This window comes from Loxodonta africana, chromosome X, assembly GCF_030014295.1.
Source record: "Loxodonta africana isolate mLoxAfr1 chromosome X, mLoxAfr1.hap2, whole genome shotgun sequence".
Taxonomy (NCBI): domain Eukaryota; kingdom Metazoa; phylum Chordata; class Mammalia; order Proboscidea; family Elephantidae; genus Loxodonta; species Loxodonta africana.
This window is the reverse complement of record NC_087369.1, coordinates 66,429,354-66,445,069: the sequence shown is the minus strand read 5'-3', so window position 1 is coordinate 66,445,069 and position 15,716 is coordinate 66,429,354. Positions and strand designations below refer to the sequence as shown.

The 15,716-nt window shown below is 47.4% G+C and overlaps 2 protein-coding genes across 4 annotated transcripts in view; one reads left to right on the top strand and one right to left on the bottom strand.

Annotated features, from left to right (window-relative positions):
• The window catches only part of ALAS2 (5'-aminolevulinate synthase 2), a 25,655-nt gene extending 18,659 nt beyond the window's left edge, over positions 1-6,996 (top strand). Inside the window, exons 7-10 of the mRNA XM_064278357.1 lie at positions 131-295; positions 864-1,132; positions 2,201-2,363; positions 6,590-6,996. Of these exons, the coding sequence (XP_064134427.1) occupies positions 131-295; positions 864-1,132; positions 2,201-2,363; positions 6,590-6,753 (761 nt within the window). The 3' untranslated portion in view covers positions 6,754-6,996. The remainder of the gene's footprint in view (positions 1-130; positions 296-863; positions 1,133-2,200; positions 2,364-6,589) is intronic.
• On the bottom strand, positions 5,204-15,716 carry APEX2 (apurinic/apyrimidinic endodeoxyribonuclease 2). Of its 3 annotated transcripts, XM_023539367.2 has the most exons (7): positions 15,293-15,716; positions 14,096-14,179; positions 13,271-13,451; positions 12,569-12,715; positions 11,740-11,809; positions 8,293-8,997; positions 5,204-7,931 (listed from the first exon to the last, which is right to left on the bottom strand). In XM_023539367.2, exons 1-7 carry the CDS (start codon positions 15,447-15,449, stop codon positions 7,746-7,748), a joined length of 1,530 nt encoding a protein of 509 aa, XP_023395135.1. In that variant the 5' UTR covers positions 15,450-15,716; the 3' UTR covers positions 5,204-7,745. The 3 variants fall into 3 exon arrangements, with proteins under 3 accessions (XP_023395135.1, XP_003420421.1, XP_010598219.1); XM_003420373.4 differs by having other exon boundaries at positions 7,816-8,997; XM_010599917.3 differs by lacking the exons at positions 13,271-13,451; positions 15,293-15,716 and having other exon boundaries at positions 7,816-8,997.

The following is a 15,716-nucleotide window of genomic DNA, read 5'->3' as shown; positions in this document are numbered from 1 at the left end:
GGTATACACCCTCCTCCTTCTCTACAACCCTCTTTTCAATCCAAAGGAGGGATGCACAGTAAATTACACTCTGGAGATGGAGCTGGAAAAGTGTTACTATCCCCTACTTTTGTCCCTTGATTTTGCTCAGGTGCCATCTGTCCACTTGAGGAAATGTGTGACGTGGCCCATCAGTACGGGGCCCTGACCTTTGTGGATGAGGTCCATGCTGTAGGACTGTATGGATCACGGGGTGCTGGGATTGGGGAGCGTGATGGAATCATGCACAAGATTGACATTGTCTCTGGAACTCTTGGTGAGTAAGTGTCTTGGGCTTCCCTTATATACAACTCAAAGAGGAGGTCCCTGCAGGGCCTCACTCCTCCTCTTCCCCAAAACTGCAGGATATATTTGGGTAGTATTCAGAACCCCACTCTGGTGTCCTTCTAGATTCTTTCCCTCCACTCCCACTCCCCTGCAGCGTTCCTGAGAAAGTCTGGAAGGGTTCTTTGAGAAGACCCCTAAGCTGGGCCAAATAGCCAGGTTCAACTTGAGTAAGTAGAGAGCTGTGTTTCTCAACCCCTCCTCCACACCACCATCAAGCTTCATTTAAGCTCCACTCTTGGCCCTAACTAACTGAGGCTCCCCACCCAGCTCCTGCCTATCTAGTCATCGCATATGGCAGGCCTTGAAAGCCTTATCTCAAAGCAGTGGAATTATCAGCTGTCTGCCTTGTCATGGACAGGAGAGATGAACAGAGGCCTAGGATGAGAACCTGGAGCCCCATGTTCTGGTTTGCCTCCTTATGTTACCTGGGGCGTGATCCTGTTCCTCTGGGGGCTAATTATGGGGTCTGTGCATATCCCTCTCCTCTCTGTCTCCAGGCAAGGCCTTTGGCTGTGTGGGTGGCTACATAGCCGGCACCCGAGACTTGGTGGACATGGTGCGCTCTTATGCTGCGGGCTTCATCTTCACCACGTCATTGCCCCCCATGGTGCTTTCTGGGGCTCTGGAGTCTGTGCGGCTCCTCAAGGGAGTGGAAGGCCAAATCCTGAGGCGGACCCACCAGCGCAACGTCAAGCACATGCGCCAGCTATTAATGGACAGGGGCCTTCCTGTCATCCCCTGCCCCAGCCACATCATTCCCATCCGGGTGAGAGCCCTACCTGCCCATTGTCCTCCCCACTTATCTCTTCTGGAATCCTCCCCACTTCCAGCAACACGATATCTGCTCCTGCCATCAACTAGTTGCTTTCCTGTTAATCATCCTCCTTATTGCCAGCTTTGTTCCCCTTTGGAAAAATTATCAACCATTCTGGATATAACCAGACTCTCTCTCTCTTTCGCTTTAGCTATTATCACATGCTTGTTAGGCTATCCTAACCCTCACAATATTGAGTACCCATGACCTATATAGTTCAGTGTTTTCAAACTGTAGATCAAGACCATTAATGAGTCCTGAAATAAACTTAGTGGGTTATGAATATCATTTAAAAAAAAAAGGAAGAAGAAATAGAATAGAAAATGTTGGAGCACATGGCACATAGTAAGGGTATCATTTTGTCAGAAGTGTGTTTCAGTTTTGCATATGTGCATATGTACCTGTATTATGTGTCATGGTGTAAAACACATTTCTTACTGAGGACTAACGTCAAAGCCATGGCACTAGTTGCTATTTTGGATTCCCAACTACCTTTGAGTGTTTACTGCCTTCAAAAATGAACTGCTACTTCTTAAATGGCATCTATTTGTGTGTCAGTGAGTTGGGGAGTGGAAAGGACACTTTTTTGTGACTATTTTATGCATGAGAAAGGAATAGTCATTGCTTCTTGGACTAACCCAATATTCTCTTGAAAGGCTGCTTTTTAAAGTATCTGCTTTTGGATTAACCCAGTGACAGTACCCAAGGTGGCTGGGCAGTGGGGTTTATCTTGTCACCCCAAATAAACATACCAGCTAAGGAAAACCAGTGTGCTTGTTATGCAAACAGCTTCAAGACAAGGCCCCTAGCACCACCTCGATCCCACTCCCTCCGAACCAGATTGCTGCCTCTGAGCCTGCCCTTGGTAAAAATACTGGAGCTGCCACTAAGCCGCTTATGAAAACTTCTGTCCCCAAATCCACTTACCTTTCTTGACCTGTTTCCCTTCACCTCCTTAATGGATCTGGTGATGGTGGGGCCAGTATATCAGATTCTAATAGGTCTTTATCCTGAGCCCAGGTGGGTGATGCAGCACTAAACAGCAAGATTTGTGATCTCCTGCTCACCAAGCATGGCATCTATGTGCAAGCCATCAACTACCCAACTGTCCCCCGGGGTGAGGAGCTGCTGCGCCTGGCACCCTCCCCCCACCACAGCCCTCAGATGATGGAAGATTTTGTGGGTAAGTCATGTATACCTGCAGCACTCCCCCATCCCCTCAGCCCCAGGATTTGAAGAATATGAGAGGATAGATGCTGTTCAGTTTAAGAAATGTTTCTTCAACACCTATTGTGTGCCAGGCCCTATGTTAGAGTCACAAACGGATGAGACTCCTAGACTTGTAGGGCTCCAGTTTGGTTGGGGAGGCCATAGTGGACAAACAATGGCATCAAGGGATTACCAGTGCTCAACAAAGGCAGTGTTTGGTGGAGTTGTGGGAACAGAGAGGGGGGCCTGACCCAGCCTGTGGGATTCAAGGCAGGCTTCCTAGTGGAGGTGATACTTGAGCTGAGTCTTGCAAGGCATGTGGGACTAAACCAATAGAAGGAAGAGGGCATGGAAGAGGTAGTCCTAGCAGAGGGAAGAGCATGAATAAAGGGAAGGAGAAAGGTGAGAAGCAGCCTGGGATATATCAAGAACAAGAAGCAGGTGTTACTGGAATGTAGGGTGGTAAGAATGGAGTAGGGGAGAGGAGTGTCCAGCTGTGAGTCTACAGAGACAATGCCAGAGAGAGGCCAGGTTGAGAGCCTTGTAGAACTGAGTACACTGAGTTTTACCCTGAAAGATGCCAGTTTAGTTAATTTACCTTTTTACTGGATTTCTGTTGGGTGAAGTTTTTAGCACAGGGCTTGGCATATAATAGGTGCTCCTTCCAGGCCTGTTGGGTGAAAGACACGCAGACAAGTCCTTTGAGCAACTGATAGTCTAGCAGAGGAGACAGATACAAACATGAATGGTCCTGGTCTAATATAATGAGCCTCAGTGCTCTAGGAGTTGGAGAGAGAGCTCATTTATGGCAAGAGAAGGTGAGGAGGGTGAAATTAGGGAGGTGTTATGGGGTAAGGGAAGTCCTGGTGCTGTACCTTGATGAACATGTGGATATGGGGCAAAAACATTCCAGAAGAAGGGAATTCCATGAGCAAAGACCTAGAGATAGGAAAACAGAGTTTCGCTGGAGCATAGGCAGTGTGAGAGCTCAAGAAGGACAAAATACGTAGATGCCATTCGTTCATTCATTGAAAAATATTAAATAATGCTGGCTAACATTTATGAAGTGCTTACCACGTGCCAAACACTGTTTGAAACACTTTACATGCATTGACTCATCTAATCCGCACAACTTCATGAGATAGGGATACTATTACGATCATGTCTTTTGTATGTGTAAAAATTTAGGCACAAAAATATATAACTACTACTCCACAACACATAGATACTAGGTTTGAACTGGGGAGTCTGACTCTAATCTCCATGGTCATAACCATTAGGCTTTACTGCCTCTCAGAGCTGATGAGACTCCTAGACCCTTTGTTCACTCTTCTCTGTTGCTCTAGGCTTCAATTATAGAGCTCTCAGTACTCTTAGATCTCCGAGTGTTCACTTATGCTGAGCCTTTGCAGGAGAGAAATATGAGAAGCATGCACCATGACTTTACCTGTCCCTTAACCCCATAGCCAGCTCATCCTGAAATCCTGCCAATGCTCTCTACAATCTCTCTCAAATCTGTACCCTTTTCTCCACTGCCATTTCTTCAATCCATGTCAACATGACACCCTCCTAACTGGTTTGTCTTCTTCTCTCTCTAATTCCTTCTCCATACTGACCACCAGAGAGATTTTTCCAAAAGTGCAAATCTGACCATATTGCTCCCTTGCTTAAACCTCTTCATGGTCCCTATTGTCTGAACTCTAGAGCAGTGGTTTTCAAGGTGGGGTATGCAAGATGATCCATAGGGTAAGGAAATAGAATGTTGTTGTTAGGTGCCGTTGAGTTTGTTCTGACTCGTAGTGACGCTATGCACAAGAGAATGAAACACTGCCCGGTCCTGCACTATCCTCACAATTGTTGCTATGCTCGAGCCCATTGCTGCAGTCACTGTGTCAATCCATCTCATTGAGGGCCTTCCTCTTTTTCGCTGACCCTCTACTTCACCAAGCATGATGTCCTTCTCCAGGAACGGATCCCTCCTGACAACATGTCCAAAGTATGTGAGACACAGTCTCACCATCCTTGCTTCCAAGGAGCATTCTGGCTGTACTTTTTCCAAGGCAGAATTGTTTGTTCTTTTGGCAGTCCATGGTATATCCAATATTCTTCGCCAATACCACAATTCAAAGATGTCAATTCTTCTTCAGTCTTCCTTATTTACTGTCCAGTTTTTGCATCCATATGAGGCGATTGAAAACACCATGGCTTGGGTCAGGCACACCTTAGTCCTCAGGGTGACATAGAATATTTTAATTACATGATTGTTTTTATCTTAAAAAACAGGAAATTAAGCATTACTGATACTGATCTTTAATATACAGACTGACAATGATATACATATATAGTACATAAATAAATATACATAGATCATAAGTATATCCCAAAACATTTGTACTGATAGGGATGTGCAGTCCAAAGTTTGGAGACCACTGACCTATAGAGTTGAAGATCTTTAGCATGGCATTTGGTGCCTTCCAAATGATGACCCCTATGCCCTCACCTCTTCCCTGCATTTATTTTACTTCTCTAGCTACACTGATTTATAGTTCCCCCATTTTGCTTCCCTTCCTACCCCTTATTCTGGCTTACTTCTCTTCATCTTCTAAACCTAACTCAGGCATCCCTTCATTCATTCTTTCAACAAATATTTATTGAGTGCCTACTGTGTGTTAGACACTGTTCTAGGCATTAAGGATATTGTAGTAAACAAAACAGACACAAAATCCCTACCCTTGTGGAATTTACATCTTAGAGGAAGGAGACAGGCAATATTTTTTTTAAAGCTAATTATATAGAGTGTCAATTTTAAGTGCTATGGAAAAAAACTGAGCAGGATAAGGGGAATAGGAAGTGCTAGAGGCAGGAGCTAGGGCAGGGACACTTTGGAGGAGGGTTGTAGTTTTAAATAGAGTGGTAAGAGTAGACACAATTGAAGTGACACTTGAGCAAAGATTTGAAGTTGGTGAAGGTGTTAGCTGTATCTAAGGGAAGGGCATCCCAGGCAGCAGGAATAGCCTAAGGCAGAAAAAACCCTAAGACAGGAGTACTGCTTTTGTATTTGAGGAACAATAAGGAAAGGAGTGTGGATGGAGTGGTGTAAGCAAGTGAGAAAGTGATAGAAAATTGAGGAGAAAAAGGTAATGCGAGGCCAGGTTGTTGAAGGCCATTGGAAGGATTTTGGGTTTTTCTCTGAAATGGAGAGCCTTTGGAAGGATTTGAGCAGAGAAGTGACATAATCTGACTCAGGTTTTAACAGAATCTCTCTGACGTTTATGTTAAGAATAAAACTGAAGGGGAGTAAAGGTGGAAGCAAGGAGACCCATTAGGGGACTACTGTAACATTCCAGCTGAGAGATGATGGTGGCTCAGACATGATGGTAGCAATGAAGATGGTAAGTGGTCAGATTTTGAAGATTGAATATGGGTTGGGAGAGAAAAAAAATAAAGGATCAGATCTGAAATTTTTAGACTAACTGGAGTTGCCATCAACTGAGATGGGGAAGGCTGCAGGTAGAGCAGGCTTGCTGGAGGGCAGGGAGATCAGTAGCTCAGTTGTGCTTATGTTAAGAGATGTCTACTAGACAGCCAGGTAGAGATACAGAGAGGCAGTTGGATATACAAGTCTGGAGTTCAGGAGAGAGGTCTGGGCTGGAGAAGAAAATTTCAGAATCATCAATACATAGATGGTATTTAAAGACTAGACAAGATCACCAAGGGAGTAAGCATAGAAAGGGCTAAGGACCAAGCCCTGGTACACACCTGAGGTACTTCCTTCAGCTCAGTCAGGTTCCTTCCTCTGGGTTCCCATATTCCTAGGTACCCCCCGCCCCCAGGCTTCCTGGTCACAGCACTAATGACCCTGTGGTTACTGCCAGTGTCATCTTCATCAGGCTTGGAGTTTCCAATCAAATGGATTAACTTCTGGGCACACAACATGTCCTGTACTTAGGAGTGTTCCAGGCCAGGATAGTGTGGCTTCAAACTGTGTCAACTGAGTGTTTTCCAATCTTTTACACATCGTAGCACACATAGACAAATGGTAACATTCATGGCACACACTGGAGAAAACAGAGGTTACTTCTGGTTCCATGGCACCTTGAAGGGCTGAGGGGATCAATATTTTTGAGCATCTGTACTGACACAAGGATTAGGAAGCCTATTCTAACCAATTCCTTCCCTCCCCTCCCCTACCACCTTCAGAAAAGCTGCTGGTAGCATGGACTGAGGTGGGACTGCCCCTCCAAGACATGTCTATGGCTGCCTGCAATTTCTGTCGCCGCCCTGTGCACTTCAAGCTCATGAGTGAGTGGGAACGTTCTTACTTTGGGAACATGGGACCCCAGTATGTCACCACCTATGCCTGAGAAACCAGCTGCCTGGGATCCTAACCCCACCTGCATTTCACTTAGGGCTGGACCTACTTTCTGCTTCACTGTGTGCCTCTAGCTGACTTGAACCTGAAAATAAAGAGCAAACTGCAACATTTGTAGCTCTTTGTTGGACACAGGCAACTGCACTAGGTCTGACCTCTTCAGAGAATTGACAGAGTCATGAGGGAAACGTAGACCACTTGTCGGTCTGACCACCCCATTTTACTCATAAACGCCCAGAAAGGAAATGGCAAAAACCAGTGAGCTGCACAAAGAGCTGGGGCACTTGGCAGATTTATAACTCTTTCCCAATGGTTTCAACAAAAATCCAGGGATTGACTCTTTACCAGTAAACCAGGAAACCCGGGCCTCAGGTAGCCCTTGAAGTCAGGAGACAGAGCCTGCCCTAGCCAAACTGCCTTGAGGGGAGGAGTGGTTCCCCAAAACTGAGGAGGTATTTTCCACAAGGGGGGATGGATAACCTCCTCGATCCATTATCCTCTTTCCTTCCCATAGCATCTTATAGAACAGGACTTACCAGTCTGGTTTCCCAAGGTGAGAAAATAGGCTTGGCTATGGTGAGCAACTTGTTCAAGGCAGTTCTCCCAACTTAGAGCACACAAAAAATATTTGCATGGCACACTTGTGTAAACTAATGAGGCCACTTGCTAAGGAGGCTTGTATGGTCCCAGGTCCTGCCTAGCAGCTGTGAAGGCTGAGGGATCCGTATCTTGTCACCCTGTAGCCTATTTGTTGCAGCTGTGGAACATGTAAGTTCGGAGGCTCTGATTTACGGCCACACCATACTCACCTCCCTTGCCGATTCAACTTCAGCCCTTTCAATCCTCCCTCCTCCCCTCTCCCTGAAAGCTGTATCATCAGGCCACAGGCAGTGGGCAAACCCAGCATTGAAGCAGCTTCTCTAACTCAACTTTATGGAGCACGTCTAAAATGTCCACACGATGTGGTATGTTGAAACACAGGCTTTATTTATGCATAAATGCATTTCCCAGCAAGGTAGAATGGGGTTTAAAAGCACAGTTCCTGGGGCAACTGGTTCCCATGTACTTCTGACAGATGGGATGTGGGGTGAGGGACTGGGTCACAGCATCAAGGCACCAAAAACTCACCAATGAGGAGGAGCAAAGCAGGAAGACAGAGGAAGAGTGGCCCTGGAGGAGAAGGAGAAAGGGAAAAGGGAGGGGTCCTTGAGGGAGGAGGAGAAAGAAAAAAGGGGCTTTGGGGAAAGAAGCAGCAGCATTGGGCGCTTACGAGGGGGGGAGCTGGCCCTAGATGTTGTACAGGGTTGACTAGGCCTGAATTGGTTCAGCTGGGCCTTCTCCAGAGGAAGAAATTGCATCGGGCGGAGGGGTCAGTGGGAGGACCTCGGGGCCTGGCACATATGTAGAAGCAGCGGCCCAGGTTGGGCCCTGGCTTTTTCACAGTCCGTATTACACATGGCTCCCCGTGGCCCCAACAGAGGGGCATGGGTGAGGGGCCCGCCAGCACAGACTTCCAGCACAAGGTCCTCACCTCCTTCTCATACTTGGTCTCTGAAGCCTTGGCCTGCACTTCCACCATTTTGGCTGCTGCTTCCTGTTCTGGGGTCACTGGGGTCACAGGGACACCCATCAGACTAGGAAGCTCCAAGTCTGGAGAGGCTTGAGGATGGCTAGAGGATGGCTGAAAGTAGCTCATCAGGTTCTTCTGGCCTCTGCTGGAGCCAGCCTGGCTTGGCCGGGGCCTGGTTGAGCGCACACTGGCTTTGTTTTGACGTGTCTGTACCTGGGTTTGATTACTGAGCTTCAGTGCTGAATGCCCAAACACAGGATCTTGTTCAAGGCGAATTAGGAAATGACGAATCTTGAGCTGGGTGCCTGCAAATTCCGGGAGGAAACGGGTACAAAGGGGTGGGCACTGTTTTGTGGGTACAGAGGACACGCTCAAGACTGCGCCCACAGGGCAGTGGTCAGAGCCCATCACCTCCGGCAGCAGGAAGGAGTCCTGGAATGTGTCTATGACCAGGGCCCTATCCCCCAGCACGTAGTCAAGCCGGGAGCCATAGTTGAGATGGCGGGCGCCACTGACCACCGACCAGCAGGTGAAGGCTCCCTCCTTCTTTGGTTGGAAGCAGCGGTAGCTATCGATGAAGGGCCCTATATGGGCCCCAGCCTGGCACCCCAGGACACTGAGCAAGCCATCCATCCATTTGCGCCCTGGGTCCTCTTCAAAGCATTCCTGGGGAGAAAAAGGCAGAGGAGAATGAAAGACAAGCAGAACTCAGAAGCCTGAAACTGGAAGAGATTTAGACCAACTGCTTTATTCTATACACAAGAAAATTTGGTTGTCCCAAATTACAGTTTAGAACTGTAAAAAATGGGATTAGATTTCTTTGTTGATTTAAAAACTCAAGTTTTTTTTTTCCCTCTGCACCAGGCTGTATTATTCCATAAATGGCAAATCTGAGTTTGTTTGTTTGCCTAATCAAAACAATTCCTAGAACTATTCACCAAAAGAATGGAAAACAGAAAGCTAAAAGTAGTTACCTCTGGGGAGTAGGGTTGGGGTTAGGAGTTAGGAAGACTGTTGCCTTCTCATTTAAACCCTCTGGCACTTTTTGATTTAGCTTGTGTGTATAACAGCCCTCACTGTGCACCCCTAAGCACAATACCCGCCCACCAGCTGAGGTGCTCCAAGGATCCATGTTTGAATACTTCCTTTGGCTCTCATCCTGACCCATCTGTTCAACACACTTCACCCACTCATTCAATGTAACAAATGTTCATAGAACACCTATTATGTTCCAGACAAGCTAGAGATAAAGTGCAGACCTGATCTAGTCCTGGGGACCAAGGAGGTTTTCTTTCAGGAATTGATCTGGAGCTGAGATCTCAAGGCTAAGCAGGAGTAACCTAGGAAGAGAGTGTGCCAATTGAGAGACCAGCCTCTATGGTAGGTGTCTGGAGGGAGAGTGCAGTGAAACCAAGACTTGAGTGGAGGTGAGACTGGGGGCCAGAATACCAGCTAGGAGACAGTGCCAGAGGAAAGAGAAAAATCATTGAAATTAAAAGATGATTTGGAGTTGGAATCAACAGTACTTGCTTACCAGCTGAATGTGGGAAAGGGGGTAAAGAAGGACAATACTAGTACAATTCCCAGGTTTCTAGTTGGCGCGACTGAGGGGATGATGGTGCCATTTAGGGAGATGAGAAGACTAGAAGAGTAGGTCTGGTGGGAAGTGGACATATTCTGCTATTTTCGAAAGACTGTGTTTGTCACGATGTAGCCCTGGTGGTGCAGTGGTTAAGAGCTTGGTTGTTAACCAAAAGGTTGGCAGTTCGAATCTATCAGGCACTCCTTGGAAACCCTATGGGGTAGTTCTACTCTGTCCTATAGGGTCGTTATGAGTTGGAATTGACTCAACAACAATGAGTTTTTTGGGTGTTTGTCACATGACCAAATACCATTAGTTCTCTTTTCTTTGAAAGAAGAATGTAGGAGGTATACTTGAGAAACCTAGGAAAGTTCTGAACTTAGAAGAGAAGGCATAAAGGTATATGATGCTCTCACAGGAAGCAGAAAGATCAGACTCAGGTAAATGCTTGCTGAGGAATAAGGCAGGCAGGGACTGAAGGCTTGTACTTTGTAGTGTACACTCTCCGCCCCCTCCCACTCACCCCATACCACCACTGCCACTCATTTTGGCTCAATTTTCCAGCTGGGAGTCACATCTGTGTTTATATGGTTCCTCTGTATCTAATCAAGGACGTTTGCCACAGCCCCTTCTTTGTGCCAAGCTCAGTGCTGAGTTGGACTGTGCCAGAACAAGTTATTGATCTCTCCCTTTATGAGGCAAGTGAAGACGAGAACTGGCTTGGAGATTTTAGAACAGTGGTTCTCAAACCTAGCTGCACAATAAAATCACCCTGGAATATTTTAAAACAAACCACTACCCTGGTCTCGTACCCAAGAGATTCTGAATTAATTGGTCTGGGGTGACACCAATGTATTGACATTTTTGTAAAAGCTCCTTGTTCTAATGTGCAGTCAGGGTTTCAGAACCACTGGCTGAGCAGTCACTATAAGAAAAAAAGACATAGAAGGGAGGAGCAGCTCACCATTCAGAGCACAGTGACCAAAGCTAGAATGAAAATAGCCTTTGCAAAGGGCAGAGAGATGACCTGGATGCAGTGGATGAAGTGTGTAGGAATACTGAGGCTGGAAATGGAGACTGAGCACAGACCAGAAAGAGCCTTGAATGCCAAGCCTAGATGTCTTCTCTACCTCACAGAGTTACAGAGGGGTACTGAAGGTTCATGAGCAGGAAGTAAAGTATTTTAGGGAAGTGACAAAGGCAATGTGGGGTTCAAGGCTCTTGAAATCTAGCTCCCAAAGGATTCTCTAGTCCCATCTCCTGCCACTCACCTCCTTTCCCATGTCACCCTCTAACAAGAATGGGACTTGCACTTCCCCAGACACACCAGACAAATTCTCATCTTGAAGCCTTTGCCCATGCTAGAATACTTTGCTCTCCTCCCTACCCCCGAGCTCAGTTCTACTCATAAGATTCATCCATTTTTAGATGCCTCCCCTGATGTCCAGGTTAACCTAGGAATCCTATCCCTGGGATCCCCTGGCCTTCTGGGATCTCCATTTCTACCTCAGCCCTGAGGATACCATTCTATAATGGGCTGGTCATGTGTCTATAGCCCACCACCACACTGAGAGTTTCAAGGAGCTAAGAGTTAGATCTGAAGTATAACTGAGTCCCTAGCATGTAGCCTCAGGGCCAGGCCAAAGGCAAGGTCTGTGGTACCTGCTGAATATACCACCAATCCTCAGTGCTTTGAGAACAGTATTTCAAAGCTGGCTCTCTTTTTCCATGAAGGAAGTTGTCACCAACCCAGTACCCAGCATTGGTTGGCTGGCTGTGCAGAACCACAGTCAGGAGCGAGGCCAGGGGTCTACAGAGACCCTTACCATATTGACTGCATCCCAGTGGTCAATGGGACGGTGGGCTGTGTTCAGGTCACCCAGGATGATCACATGGCTGAAAAACATGAAGTGGGATTGTCAACTGGACATTTGAGAAAGGGAAGAAGTAGTCCTGACTTCATATACTTTTTCCTAGACCCAAGAGCTCAGACAGGCCACCTCCCACATTGAAGCTTTCTAACTAACAGCAATTCATAGCAGCCTACTGCTCCAATCCTACCACAACCTTGCTGCATTTCACACCTTACCAATTCTGGTCTCCAAAGGTCACATTATTCCCAGTTTGAACTAATTGCCTCACTGATCTATACCTAATGGCATCTTTCTCGTCCTTCAAAGTTGAGCTCAGGAACCACTTCCTCTAGAAATCATCCCTTGAGTACTCCAGACCACCCTCACCTTTCCTGTTCCTCCCTGGAAATCTTTCAGTCTTCCCTGACCAAGATTTTTAATTTTACCTTCCTCATCTCACCTCATCCTTAAAACTATTCCGTGAGGTAGGGATTCAAACACTTGTCAAAAGAGAAAAGAGAGACAGGACTAGCCTTGGGACTCACAATGAGTTAAAAAGGGAAGCCGGGATAGGTACTTAGATGTATCTGACTACAAAATCCATGTTTTTGCCAATTTATCTTGTCCTCACAGCTCTTTAAGAAAGCAGGGCCTATTCAGGTGAGTGTACATACTGGTGTCTACAATTAGGCTGTGAAGGAAGTTAAAGTCAATGATCCCACATCCCTTCCAAGGAAGGCTGGCACAGGGCTGGGCATCTAGGACAAGCTCAAGGAAGTCTTGCTACCCAGGACTGCAGTACCTGCCAGCCTCCAGGAGGGCTTCTGCTCGGATCTGCAGCAAGCGATAGAAGTGCATCTTAAAGGCCAGCCGTTCAGGCTTCCCAGGGTCCGCATGGGGGCAGTACACATTGATTAGGGTCAAGGTCTTCTCCTGTCCTTCCCATGTGCTAAGGAGAAGAGAAATTCTCCCCTCAATAAAAGGGGTCATTTTCACACACAGACCCCCGCCCCGCCCCCACCATGTGGCTTCTACTTACTGGTTGTCTGTGGGATGGAAGAGAAAAAAGGGGTTAGAGAGATATGAATGAACTAACATGCACAGTTCTTGGGGGAATGACAACAGGTGAGTCAGGGAGAGAGTCATCTATGATGACACTCAGGTAAACCGGGTGACAGTGCTGTCATTCACAAAGACAAAACACCCAGAAAGAGGAGCAACTTGGGGCAAATGAGTTCAGCACTGGATAAGCTGCTGTTGAGGTACATATGGTAATAAGAGAGCCAGACCTCCAGGCCAGCACCCCTACTGTAGTGATGGGATTCAGAGGGGAACAGGATTTGTCTGAGGTGACATAGTGAGTAGCCCAGCCAAGGCTAGAAAGGAAAGGCAAGTCTGGAAACTTTCCCATGGTGAATGTATGTTTAAAAGGTGAGCTTTGGCGTAACCTCACTCGCACAGTGAAACCAGCAGTGCTCAGCTGCATGAAGATGTGGGCTATTACCGGATCTTGTGCTGTGTGAGGAGAGCTCGGCCCTCACTATCCAGAGCCCGAAGTTCCTCTTGGGTGAACTCATCCATATTTCCATAGCAACCCACATCCCCATTCTGACTGGCAAGCAAGCCACTCAGGCCTTCTTCAGCTGCCACTGGGGTAGCGCTGTCCTTACAGAAGGTGGCTACACCTGGAGACAGATAGGGTACTCTGAGCAAGACTGGCAGCCAACAGCCTGTTGCACAGCCTGTCCCCCTTCAACTGCCCCCACACACCTGAGTCATCTTCATAAAGTGTGGCACAGTTGACCAGTCTCCAAACTCATGGATGACTCCCTAGAGTCTGAGGCAACTCTATTCAAACCTTGGAGCCTCAGTTCCCTCCTCTATAAAAGCCACAGAATAATAATAACAGCTAATGTTCTAAGTGTTTTACATGGATACATGGTAAGTGCTCTATAAGTGTTAGCTATTATTATCACATGGATTAATTCACTTAAACCTTGTAAGAACCCTAGGAAATAGGCATTTTCCAGCTGAGGGACCTGAGGCACAAAGAGGTTAGGTAACTTGCCAGAGGGCACAGAGCTAGGAGGTGAGCCAGGATTCAAACCCAGGCAGTCTGGCTCATGCAATTAACCAATACACTACTGTGCTTCTGAGGTCCAACAGGATAATTTTATGCATAAAAATTATACTTCATACAACTTAATTTTATGTGGCTTTAGCTCTCTCGTGGACTAAAAACCGATATCTTTTATTACCTTCTCATCAAATATTGGAAACCATTCCTCCCACCTGCCTCCATCCCTAATTTTAAAAAAGTCCCATTTACCAGAATAACCACTACGGTTGCGGCTGAAGCTGAAATAGGAGTTATAGCCTTCAACGATAGCCAGGGGCTCTGTCAGCACATCCCCTGGGGGGAAAAAGTAAGATTAAGTCAGAGATAGAACTAGGGCCCAGGAACACACAAAGGCCCAGAATTACAGATGTAGGCTAATTCCTTTAACACATCAGCATTGGGAGGGAAAAATGAAGGGTCCATGATTAGAGAAGGAGCTAGAAAGGTGGTGGATAGAGAGGGAACTGACGTCAGAATTAGATGAAGGGAGGAGGCTATGGAGTGGGTGGGTGAATATCAGGTGAGAGGAGGAAAGAGTCAGAGCTAAGAGTGGGGAGGACTAGGTGATGGGAGGGAGCTGGGTGAGGAAGGTGAAGATATGGGAGAGAGTGGGAATAGGGAATTTGAGATGAAGAGAAGCTTAGGGAAGCTCAACTGGGGTCAGAGGGAGAAGGTGGGGGTATGAGAGGGGTTATGTGGGAGAGGGAAGGAATCAGGAAACTGAGCTGAGATGGGAAATGGGTGGGAGGGAGAGGAAATTAGAGGGGGTCTATTTTTTTTTAAGCTTGGGGTCTCTGGGTGGCACAGTTACAGTGCTCAACTACCAGCTGAAAAGTTGGTGGTTTGAACCCACCCAGGGGTACCTCAGAAGACAGGCCTGGAGGTCTGCTTCCAAAAGGCCAGCTTTTAAAAACCTATGGAGCAGTTCCACTGTGCACAAACGGGGTCGCCAAGAGTGGAGTCGAACCTACTGCAACTAACAACAAGAAGCAGCTTGGGGTGAGAGATGAGGTGGGGATTAGGGGATCTAAGCTGGGGAGGACAGATAGGGGTAGATAAGGGGAACTCGGGATCCGAAATGGAGATGTGGAGAGGAGGAAATTATGGAGTTCGAACGGGGCGGGGGTGCAAGACAATAAATGGGAATTAGAGAATCTGGGCAGGGATGTGGGTTGAGAGGGGGAGGGAATTAGGATTGAGCTGAGGCCAGGAGATTAAGCGGGAACTAGAGGACCTAAACTGGGGTGTCACACGGGGTTTTAAGGGGGAGGGATCAGGATTCTGAGCTGGAGCCTAGAGGAAAGACACTAAGGGATAGGAAAGTGGGAAAGTAAAAAGAGATGGGTCGGGGGCAACAGCTGACGGAAAAGGGAAGTATCGTGGGGTGCTGAATTCAGGTGTGCTCACTGGTCACTTTGGTCTCCTGGAAACAGACGATATCGGCATCCAGCTCGTCCAAAAGGCGCCCTAAGGCCATGGCGGTGCAGTTGTTGGGCTCCTGGCATACCGCCCCTTGTAGGGGGCTACGTATCCCATTGATGTTCCAACTCAAAACGCGCAACATTTTGAACGGAAAACGCAACACCTTCTGCGCCACGGCAAACCTAGGCGCCAGCAAACGGTCGCGCTCAGAAGAGGGTTAGGCCCCGCCTCCTGGACGCATTTGCGCACGCGTCCTCCTGCGTGCAGCACCAGGGTCTGTCGCACGTGGGGCGGGGTTTCGAGCTCCTCTATTCTCCATGGCGGGAGGAGGGACTGGGTGAGCTGAAGGGGGCGGTGCAGCCGCCGAGGACAAACGGAGGAAGGGAGGCTCCGGTACTGCTCCCGATCC